This window comes from Cavia porcellus, unplaced genomic scaffold (assembly GCF_034190915.1).
Source record: "Cavia porcellus strain 051 isolate PalLab524CR breed Dunkin Hartley unplaced genomic scaffold, mCavPor4.1 scaffold_6, whole genome shotgun sequence".
In the NCBI taxonomy this organism is placed as follows: Eukaryota; Metazoa; Chordata; class Mammalia; order Rodentia; family Caviidae; genus Cavia; species Cavia porcellus.
Genome location: NW_026947489.1, coordinates 66379640 through 66391806, shown reverse-complemented (window position 1 = coordinate 66391806; position 12167 = coordinate 66379640). Strand labels below are relative to the sequence as shown.

The 12167-nt window shown below is 35.3% G+C and overlaps 1 protein-coding gene across 5 annotated transcripts in view; it reads left to right on the top strand.

Moving 5' to 3' along the window:
• Positions 1–12167, top strand: part of Acaca (acetyl-CoA carboxylase alpha) — a 308031-nt gene that overhangs the window by 240002 nt on the left and 55862 nt on the right. For all 5 annotated transcript variants that reach the window (XM_013152137.3, XM_005003514.4, XM_003469462.5 and 2 more), the window contains 3 exons: positions 874–971; positions 5137–5257; positions 6519–6629. In XM_013152137.3, the coding sequence (XP_013007591.1) occupies positions 874–971; positions 5137–5257; positions 6519–6629 (330 nt within the window). The remainder of the gene's footprint in view (positions 1–873; positions 972–5136; positions 5258–6518; positions 6630–12167) is intronic.

Below are 12167 nucleotides of genomic sequence, written 5' to 3'. Positions count from 1 at the left end.
AATGTTCAGAACTCATCAAATTGTAACACTTAAAGATGATAAAGTTTATTGCATATAGCTTACAGTTCATTAAAATTCATTCAAAAAATATGTGGAAATTGCTAGTGACTGCTAATATTTATGAGGTTTTTGGAGGAGAATTAGAGTGCTTTCATCAGAATATACTAAAAACATCAGAATATACTAAAAACTACTAAATTGTATACAGCATGTTAGATTCATACCATGTCACTATACTTTGTGTAAGAATACAGTATGGATATGTATGCAAGTAAATTAATTATGAAATGGTGGTATAGTGTTATAAGTGTAATTAGGAGTTATTTATTGAAAAAAGAAAAAGAGATGAGTTTAGAGGTCACTATCATCACTATATATTTCTGATTTTTAATATTTTGTTTTGTTTTTAGTTTTCAGTGATTTCTAAATTTTGAATAAACTAGATTTATAATCCTGTTATTACTTACCCATGTATATGATAGGTAATGAGATATACTGTAGATTTGACTTTTTTAATACATAGATTTGAGAGAGTGAAGAATAGCAATTTGCTGAAGTGTTTAATTTTGTGTTAATATCTTTAATAGAGATGTCACTAAAGATCTAAAAATGACTCTTTACCCCTGTTGAGTTGAAATCAATAAAATATACTTGGAGTTGCAACTACATGGTATCTTGTTTCCAGAACAGGTATCAGTAACAAAAAATAAATACTTATATCTTTCAAAGGAGATCTATGCTAATATCCTATTAGATGATAACTCTGAGAAGTGATACGGCAATGTAAAGCTACTTTGGAAAAAGTCTCATTATGCATGCTTTGCTGTGTCTTCTGGTTATGTGACAATAACAAGACCTATCTGCACTTCACAGGGATACAAGTATTTATATTTGACCCCTCAAGATTATAAGAGAGTCAGTGCTCTCAACTCTGTCTATTGTGAACATGTGGAAGATGAAGGAGAATCCAGGTAAGTGTTTAGATATCAAAATAATTTGGCTATGACTAAAGAAAAGAGAATATATTCTTTTTTTTTCTCTACCATTCTGCTAATCATGACCTTGAAGAGCAGTGAAGATTACTTGTTACAAAATTTAGATGTCTTAGATTTTTATTTTAGCTCTACCACTTAATAGCTGAAAGACTTTATTATTGATTAAGGTTTTAAAATTGTGTTTATAATACCTATTCATTTTAGAATAATAAAAACCTGTAAACAATTAAGAAGAAAAAAGTCAGCACAGTCTGATCCTGAGGCCTCAATTATGAATTTACATATTCTGTCTTTTCTATATTCATACCTTTTTTTCAAAATAATTGGGATTATAATAAGATTTTTCTTTAAATTTATTTTGTTCACTAAAATCTATTTCTAGAGAAATTTTTATATTCTTAAAATTTTCTTTTGAGACAAGGTCTCACTTATAGTTCAGGCTGCCCTTGAACTCACTGGTAGCCCAAACAGGACTTGAACTCATAGCAATTGTCCTACTTGAGTGCTGGGATTATAGGCATGCACCACCATGCCTGGTCTAAAATATTTGAATATATGAAAGCTAAATGATTTCATAGTACTTCATCATAATAAATATATCATATTTGAACATTTAAGCTATTTCCAGTTTTTCACTATTATAACCCTGAGCTGAAGATTCATTTGTGAAATTGTTAAATAGTATCTTTGATTATATCCTGTAGGTTAATTCCTAGAACTGGAATTACTGGTTAAGAAATATTTCCATTGAGCGTGGTAACACATCTATTCTCCTAGCTACTGGGAGGCTGAGGCAGAAAGATCACAAGTTTGAGGTCAGACTTTTCAACTTAGAGAAATTTATTCTCAAAACAAAATTTTAAAAAGGATTGGGGGATATAACTCAGTGCTTCCTGAGTTCAACACTCAATACTGAAAAACAAAAAAATCCATCTTTAAGGATTTAAAAAATAATTTCAAATTGTTCTTCCAAGATCTACTTTAGTCCTAGTTCATAGTATGTGATAGTGCTTGTTTCATCTCTTTTAATTTTCTCTATCCTTGCCAACATTGATTATTGTCAATTAATAAAGTAGGATAAAACAGCACTTGTTATTTTAACTTGTATTTTTGATTACCAGTGAAGCTGAACGTTTTTATAATCTCTTTGCAAGTAGTTCCTAGAATGTTAATTCCTCCAACACTATTTATTGCATAATTCATGTTCTTATTTTTTTGTTCTATCTCTTTTTGTGCTAATGACATGCTGTTTTAACTATTCTAGTGAGGCAGATTTCTTATGTTCTTAATTTTCCCCCGTGTCTTTCTAGTTATTTTTGCTCTTTTTTTTTATATATATAGGATCGTTTTTTAAAAATTAGTTCCCCCCCAAAAAAAATTAGTTCCCCAAAACATTTCATAATGTTTTTATTCTGATCACATTAGAATTACATATTAACCTATGAAAATCTGATTTCTTCCTAATATAAACTCTTCTTCTCCTCATACTGACTCTTCTCCAAAGAAACATAATATGTTTTTCTGTGTATTCAAGTGTTTGCTTTTAAGGTTGTAGTTTTTTTCCATGTAGTCTATGCCAGGGCTGGGGATTTAGCTCAGCGGCATAAGCACCTGCCTTGGAAGCAGGCGGTCGTGAGTTCGATCCCCGGCACCGGTAAAAATGAAAAAGACAAAAAAAAAAAAAAAAAAAATCATGTAGTCTATGCCAGAGGTTCCCAAACTTTGTTGCTTCATGGTGCCCTTGGTCACCCAATAATTTTTTCACAGAACCCCTAGGGCTAAAGAATTTAATTAATACTATATTTTTGCCAGTTAAGTGAGTAAACTCAAATAACTTTATGCTTATATCCTAACAACTTAATTTTCAAATAGAATAATACATGTAAATTTAAAATACTATTTTATTCTTAAATAATTATTTACTCACTAATGGGTTTGTATCTATATAATAGCCCCAGTTCTAGAACAACCATAGATATGGCCACCCTTATTTCTTGTTTTTCATTGATTTTTTTGTGTAGAGCTTGGTTTTCTCCCACAACCTGCCATAACCTGGTTTTGTAAAGATAGGACGCTGTCAAAAGAATGTAGACTATCTCATGCTAAACCTTGCCTTGCCTAAAACTAGTCATTCACATGAGTTTAACAGATATCAAATGTCATATAATGTTTCTCTCAAAAATTAAAAGTATCAGGCTGGGGATTTAGCTCAGCGGCATAAGCGCCTGTCTGGCAAGCACAAGGTCATGAGTTTGATCCCCAATACCAAAAAAGAAAAGTTAAAAGTATCTTGCAATATCCTTAGGAGTTCACTGTGGTATCCTGGAACACATTGAGGTTTGATGCGCTGCTGTCTTTGTGTTTATTTCTGAATTGCTAATCTACATACTATTTTTTTCCTGTTACATATATTTTTAACTACTTCACTACTGGCTTTTGTAAAGCTGTTAGTTTTGTATATGATTCTGTTTTTTTTTAAAAAGTCATTTTTTTTCTTTGAGATTTCCTATCTGAAAGATGAACCAAGACGCTTAGCACAGAATAAACAATTGAATATCCTGGTTGTTATCATTACTGTGTATAATAATGAAAATGATATTCCTTATCACGTTGGATTGTTGTAAGATCAAAAATCATGTACATAATTGTATTGTTCATTATAATACACTATATAAATGCTTATTATCATATTAAGATTTAGTTCTACTTCAAAAAATGATAGCCCCATTTATAGAAGACTCAGGTCAGAAAGCATAAAATGGGAACTTTTAATTCTTTTTCATGTAATACAAAGGGAGGTGTCACTTAACAAACCATGAACACCTTTGAAGTAATCTGCAACCTTTACATGGCAAGAATATGCTTTACACGAAAAGCTGACTGGGCTCATGAGTTTGTGACTATGTGACATGTATACCTTATAAAAAGAACACTTTACTCCTCAAATGATTGTAGTTCATTAACTCCTTAAGGAATATTATCTTCATCTAAAACATAACTCTAGACTCTTAAGGTCTAGATATAAAACAAAAGGAAGAATAGGAGAATCATCAAATATTAGGAGAGGCTAAAAATGAAAGCTAGGAGAATCTCAGAAGCAGTAATGCAAAGACTCAGACCAATAGTAAGGGCAAAGAAGTGGAATTAATGGAGGGCTGGACAAAAAGAAGGGTGTAGAGAAATATGATAGGAGGAAATAGTTTAAAAGCCACTATGGGATACTTATTTATTATTTCAATTTGTAAAATTGTGCCCAGTGCCAAGCCTTCGAGTATACATGGAACAATAAATAATATATGCTCATTTCTACTTCTAACTTTGTATTCTTCCTGTCTTTTATTAGTTGCATTCCCCATCTCCCATTTCCCATTATCAGCTATCACTCCTAATCCCCTGCCAGAAAGACAGATGAGTGACTCCCAGTAGACCCACAAGATGCTTTTGGACAACTTGGCCAGCATTTCACTTCTACACACATTCTACCTACCCCTCCAGAGAACTGTAGCAAAGAACCCTCATGTATACACTTGATAATTATGAAAGAGCAAAAATGAAAGTATATATTTTGACCTTTCTCTTCTTTCTTATCTTGGAAGAAAAGAATTTTTGGCTTGGGAAACTAAATTGAGCATTTCCACTACTCCTTTGAGTTTTTTAATTCCTGTATAAATTGTCAAAAGTTTGATTTAATTGCTATTGCTTATTATAGAAATATACATTGACCCTGCTTTCAAGAAACTTGTTCTGAAAAGTAGAAAAGGTATCTAAAAATCTGATGGTCATTTAGGTCAAGCTTTCTCCTTGTTGCTTTAATTCCCATGTCAGCTCTTAAAGGTAGGTAATATTATCCTCGTGCTATAGAAGTTATTACTCCAGAGTTACATCACTGCATATATCAGAAAAAGGATTTAAACCAATTTGCTTAAGCACAGATACTGCGTTTTCTGTTATACTAAATCCAGACAATATAGAACCAAACTTAAGAAAGACATATAAATGAAGAATATTAAAGACTTCAAGATCTTTGTGTTAACTACAAATTTTTAATATGCTTTTAGTTGTCTTTTAGTGATTATTTTCCACTTAATAGATTGTTGTTACTGTGCTTAATTTTTTTTATGCTTTGGCATGACTATAATAGGTACAAGATAACAGATATTATTGGAAAAGAAGAGGGACTTGGAGCAGAAAACCTTCGAGGTTCAGGGATGATTGCTGGAGAATCTTCATTGGCCTATGATGAAATCATCACCATCAGCCTGGTAAATATTCCCAGAATATGATCCTCCTCCCCCTCCCGCCTGCCTGCACCCAGAATTTGGAACCAAACTCAGAGTTTTGCATGTACTATACAAGTATTATACTACCTACCTATATCACTAGGCCCCAGAATGTGAAATTTCTGAAGAGCTGGCTGTGTGACTAAGTTTATTTCTGCCATCACTGTTACTCAGTCCCAAATGAAAGCATTTCTTGTTTTCCTTTTTTTTTTTTCTTTCCTTGTTTGTTTTTTTAGACAAGGTCCCTCTATGCAGTTCAGGCTAGCCTTGAACATACTATGTAACCCAAGCTGGCCTCATATTCACAACAATCCACTTGCCTCGGCCTCCCAAGTGCTGGATTTACAGATGTGCACCACCATTCCTTGCCTAAACCTTTTCTGCTTTGGGGTGGGGAGGTGACAACAGGGATCGAACTCATGACCTCACACTCGACAGGCAGGAGCTTATACTGCTGAGCTAAATCCCAGCCCCAAAATCATTTCTTGGAAATTATGTATCTATAGTTTTATTTTAATTATGCATGGTAATGGCAAGATATAACAATATCAATTAACAGATTTTCCAAATAAACCTATTTATTTTAGCCTTTTTGGGTATTTTTTGAAACATGACCTCAATGTGTAACGTAGGCTGGCCTTGAACTCACTTATTTAGCCCGGGCTGGTCTTGAACTCAAGGCAGTCCTCCTCACTCAACTTCCCAAGTTATTTTATCCTTTAATGTAACTTATTTCTCTAAATATTCTTCCAGATTTTTTTTTTTTTTTGAGACAGGGTCTTACTATGTAGATGTAATAAAAGCTAGTTTTAAACTATGTAGCCCAGGCTGGCCTCCAGTTTACAGTGATCCTCCTGCCTCAGCCTCCAAAGTGCTAGGATTATAGGCATGCACTACCACACTTGGTTCTACCAGATTTTTAACTTGAATTTCTTTTAGCTTGAATTTCTTGTCTTCCTAGTATTTTCCTTGCTCATACCTATAATAGGGATGGCAGTCATCTGTGAAATGGGCAAGTAAGCAGGCTATGATTATTGAAGATCCTGCTACTGGTATTTTTAGATGAATTTTGTCTCTTCTTTGACTAGGAATGTTATTTGGTATCATTATTACTCAAACAGACTTCACAAAAAGCAGAATTTATTTCTGTTCATATACATTTTAGAGATTTTATATATGCTTTGGTTTTTGTAGTTTGAGAAGATACAAACATGTGACACACAGAATTTATTCTTTTTTTAAGGTGACATGCCGGGCCATTGGAATTGGGGCTTACCTTGTTCGTCTAGGACAGAGAACCATCCAAGTTGAGAATTCTCACTTGATTTTAACAGGAGCCGGTGCCCTCAACAAAGTAAGTTTCTAGAGTTTGAGAGAACTGTGTTAAAGCCTATGAAGATTGTCATGAATTTGTAGTCCAAGATCCTGATCGACATGACTTAATCCATGTTTCCCTCAGTCTGTTCTTCCCTTCTCCCCGTGTCATTCTTGTCCATTGACTTTTTTGTCTTTTCATTCAACAAAATCCTTGCTCCAAAAAACTTATTTTAGTCTCATTCCAGAAGACAGAATTATTTGAATTTGAATGCTTCTGTTCTGTCCCTACTCCCTCCATTTTTCTTACTTATGAATACTCTTATCAGGAAATCTGTTTTCACACACAGAGCTGTCTCAGGATCCAGTTTACTAAGTCCTATTTGGGGTCTACAACGTGAATGAAGTACTGATTAAAGGTGTTGAGAATATCTAATTTTAATGTTTTGAATATTCCTTTTAAAAAGGGCATATGTGGTAGTCCTTTAAGTATGAAGATTGGTGAATGAACTCATAAATAGGTTTGTTGAGGAAGACTATGCCATAGACATTTATCTTTCCTTCCTCAGAAAGACTTATGCTATTTTACAACTCATTTTTTTTCTCCGCTCTCTCCAGTGCTGGGAGTTGAACCCAGGGCCTCCTGAATGCTAGAACATATACCACCACTCAACTACAACACCAGCTTAGTTCATGCCTTATTCACCAAGTTCATAAGGGCTTTTCTGAAAGGGATAATGATATCTGAGAAAGAACCATACAAAAAAACCAGAATATACAAAAGATAATGCAGTTCCTCACCAATTTTTAGGGATAGGATGTCTAGAGGCAAAAATATATGATGGGATTAAGCTTATAGAATTGTTCATATACTAAATCATGTTGGGTATTGTATTTATGAGACCAGCAGAAAGTTTTTATCAAACACTGATTTTCAAATGTAAGTTTAGGCACTAAGTATCATTACTATTTAGAAAAAGTTCATAATTCTTTTGATCCAATTAGCTGTTTAGAGATACCAGAAATTAGAGATATTGTTTGATACAATTTGTTCTATTCCTTCATATGAACTCTGTCATTCTTTGGATTTGCTTTCTTTTTCAAGCAAAGACAGAGTACTGCTAACAATAACAAATTTAGCTGTCTTCCTCTTTTTAGAGAATAGCCTAGAAATAAAGATTATGAACTGCTGCTACTAAAGATGACTGCAACGAGAGAAATAGTTGAGAGTCGTAAAAAATTTTTTTTAAGTTGCTGTTAGGATAAGATATTGATGAACATTGAAAAGTTTTAGGTGCCATTGTCTACAAGGATAGAATTTTAAAATGTTTTCTGTGATATTTTCCTATATGGATACAGAGATAATTTCTGAAAAATACCTTGTTACATTAAGCCTCTCTGTCTCTCTGTCTCTATCTCTGTCTGTCTGTTTCTCTTATACATACACACAAACACACACACATATACACACAGATACTATATGATAAAGAATATTAGAAAAATCAAAGATTGTTGGTTTGGTGGGTATTTTAGTGCCAAGGATTGAACTCATGACCTTGCATTTGCCAAGCAGGCACTCATGCCGCTGAGCTAAACCCCCGTTGGGGATATTTTAATTGGTTGGCTTAGAGGGTTTTTTGCCTGAAAACTTACCAGTTCCATTTCATAGGTGCCATAAAAAAAGGTTTAGGAATATTTTTCTTAAAATTTTGTTGAATTGTTCAGATTACATTCAGTGTATTCACCTTCCTAGTCTACAGAGCTGCTGATTAAAGGAAACGCCTAGTAGTAGAGGGAAAGAAAGTCAAGCTATTGTTGTAACTTACCAAACACTGATCATTTCTAGAAGGATGTGATCATTTTTAGTTGAAGAGGGTGATCATTTATAGATGTTACCTAATCCTGCTTTGCCTGCTTCACTATCTTCATGTCAGCACCTCTTAAGTATAGAGTCATATTGCTCAAAGACACTTGATTTCATGCACATTCATTAAGAATGTCCTATTAGTCTATTTGCTTATCAGGTATGAAAAAGGAAACTATTCCAGAACTACCATGCTCAGATTGCTTCCTCTGTCCTACTCATTGTGTATATTCTGTCTCTTGTCTGTGCTGATGTCTTTCAGGTCTCGGTTTGTCTTTCTTTCTGCAGTTATCTTTGTTTCGCTTAGTGGGTGTGTACAAGCCATTCTCAGTACATGTCTCTTTCTGTGTGAGTGCTGATCTTTCTGTCTCTTTGTTTCTGTGTCTTGCTTATAGATCCCTGTATCTGCTCATCCCTGTATCCATGTGTGGGAAAGTCTTTGTGTGTTTCAAATGCTCTAGAGTCTCCCTTTTAAGCCTTGACCATTTTGCTCATAGTATTTGTGTTCCTATATAAAGTAGAAAAGTAGGCAAGCATATATGCAAGCTTATATATCTTAGACTATAAACATTTAACCTTTAACTTTCTGAGGCTTCATCCTTTATGTTAAACATTGAGGTGAAGCATAAGAAGGGAGGGGCACAGGGGTTGCTGCAAAAAAATCTTGTGTGTGCAAGTGCCGATCCCGTTGACCCCTTTGAAAATTGAAATAATGATAATGCGCGTCTCCTGACTGCATCAAAGTATCAGCACATCAAAAGCCAGGAGGCATGAAATGCAAATGATAAAGTGAAAGCAGATGGATTGTGCATGATCGCCTGATGCCCAATGAATTTTAAAAGGTGCTGGTTTGCGGGGGGGGGGGTAGGAGCATGGGGGGTGGGAGACTGAAATAAACACGTTATCCCTGCAATTTTTTTTGTTCTTGATGCTTACTCCTGACAGTATTTTTTCACACTTGAGTGAGCACCCACTCCATCTCTCTCTCTCTTTCTCCCTCTCTCGTTCTCTCTTTCTCTCTGCTCCAACTTCCCCCTCCCTACCCCATCCCACCTCTTACATGTCTCAGGTCATGTCGCTGCAGCTCCAGTGGAAATAATAAGATATAAACCACGAGGTTGTTATTTGCATAGAAATAGCATGGAGCCCCAGGCAGCAAGAGAGAAGGACACAGGGATCATTTGTCTAAAATTTTAATGAAAACTTTTGCTGAGGCAGAGATTTTTTAAAAACTTTCTTCTTCCCTGCTTTTCTCTAACCCTTTCCACCCGCTGTAGCCCTATCACTGATTTAACTTAACAAGGTTTCATTTGAAGAGAAAGGGTGACATGGCACACATCATACTTTTTTTTTTGTACCAGGGATTGAACTCAGGACTTTGTGCTTGCCAGGCAAGTACTTATGCCATTGAGCTATATCCCTGGCCCACACATCATACTTATGTAACACAGCAACATGTCAGTTGTTTATTCTTTAGCAAATATGAAGCTGAAGAGGCACACATTCCCAACCTAATACTTTGCATTTGTACATCATGCTTTTATGGTTACATTCCATCTCTTACACACCTGATACTTAGTAATTTGGGTTTTTTTTTTTTTTTTTTGTCTTTTTCTTTCTTATCAGTACTGAGGATCGAACTCACGACCACATGCTTGCAAGGCAGGTGCTTATGCCACTGAGCTAAATCCCCAGCCCCTAGTAATTTGTTCTTAACTAGTTTACATCTTCCTACTTTTTTCCCTCCAAAGGCTCTGACTTTCTAAAAGATACATATATAGTTACATATATAGAGATGTATAGATATAGATATAGCTAACAGTAGTAACATGCACATAAAATATGAATGTGGTAGTTTTCTGGTATCCTTTTCTATCTTCCATGGTTTTATTGTACATGTTTTATCCATGGGCACTGTCTTTTGTTACTGTATCCTTTGTCCCAAAATCAGAAAGTACTTCCCATATTTATATTTTTCCCTTTACTCTGTGGATCTCAGCATCTGTATTTTGTTTATGCATCTGTCTTGCTTTGTTGCCTAACATTACTTGTAAAGTATTTATATTACCAGGTTGAGGAGAAATATAGTTTCTGGATTTCTTAAATGTTGTGGTGCAGATTTGAACATTGAATTGAAAGCAGTGATTTCTGCTTGGCAAGCACAAGGTCATGAGTTCAATACCCAGTACCAAAAAAAAAAAAAAAAAAAGGCAATGATCTCATGTCTAGGGTAGCCCAGATGACTTATTTTAAACTCAAAATCAAGAACATCTGATTCTTTGCTATCTTCTGTGATGGGCTAATAGTATTGGGCCATTTTACAGATGAGAATACTGAAAGAGAATTGACAGACTGGATCAGAGTGAAAACATGAATTTTATGTCCCAAAGTTTTCTTGGGGAAGGACTCAGGTCTCTATGCTTGGTATCCAGTAGACCTACAGAGAAAGCAATCTGATCATTTCCTTTTTTCAAATGTCATGAGAGAGGCGACATGAATTAGAAGCATTTTTATGGGCCTGTTGTTCTATATCGCTGAATATAGTAAGCCATAGGTTCCTAATTCTAGGAACTGTAGGCAGCATATTCTTCAGATTACTTCACTGAGTAATTTTCAGATTACTTCACTGATGAGGTATACCTGATGGAGGTGACAAACTATCCTATGTGAAGGGAGTCATACTGTCATGCAAAGGCATTAATCTGTGTGCTTGAGATATTGACAAGGTGGACCTGTAAGGAGCTGAGGTGATTTGCAGAGTCATAAATGTCTAGGTCCAAGTGCCACTTAAACCTCGTAATAACATTCATATTTCTCTCCTCAATCATACCTCCTCTCAGTTTCTATTCCATATATTTAACATAGCATCAGATAACATCTAGACTGAAGGACCTGCATCCTTTGGAAATACTGATACAGGCTAGAACCTGCTAGCTCTTAGCCCAGTGCCCTAGACTCAATGAGAACCCACTCTATATGTAGAAATCAGAATCTGCAGTTTATGGGCATCCTCTATAACTTCCTGTGAAGGTAAGGTTTCTGCCAGTGGTGATGGTGTGGGTGTTTGATACACTCTTGAGGTCATGTATGACTTCCTTGTGTTATGCATTTTAAAATTTATGCTTTTCTTTTAGCAAAAGGGGAAAGAGTATTATAATCGTATCCCCCTTAGTGATATCTAGCCTCTGTTTCCATTGAATCTGCCAATGAAAAACTGTATGCTTTATGTGGCAATGACTCTTTGATCTTTGGGGGCTTCTCTGCTAATATTTCTTTTGACAACTAAGTCACATCCCTCTCTCGATCCCTCTGGTTCCTTGTATATATTTGTGGTAGCTGTGTAATGTGAAATGCGCAATTGTCACATTTTGCCCTGTTGGGCACAGTACTAGAATTTTTCCCTAAATGAGCCTGTATCACCCTAAGAACCTATACTGCACAGTGCCCATGTGCCTATGACTGTGACACGTGTATAAGAATCATGGAAGCTAAAGAGAGAAAGGAGAGATTATTTAGCTCTCACAGTGGTATGGGCAGCATATCATTTTCATATAACATAAAGAAACTAAAAGTCAGGGGCTGGGGATTTAGCTCAGCGGCATAAGCGCCTGCCTTGCAAGCAGGCAGTCGTGAGTTCGATCCCTGGTACCGATAAAAACGAAAACCACAAAAAAAAAAAAAGTAAAAGTCAGCTGCCTATATTTAATTCCTGGC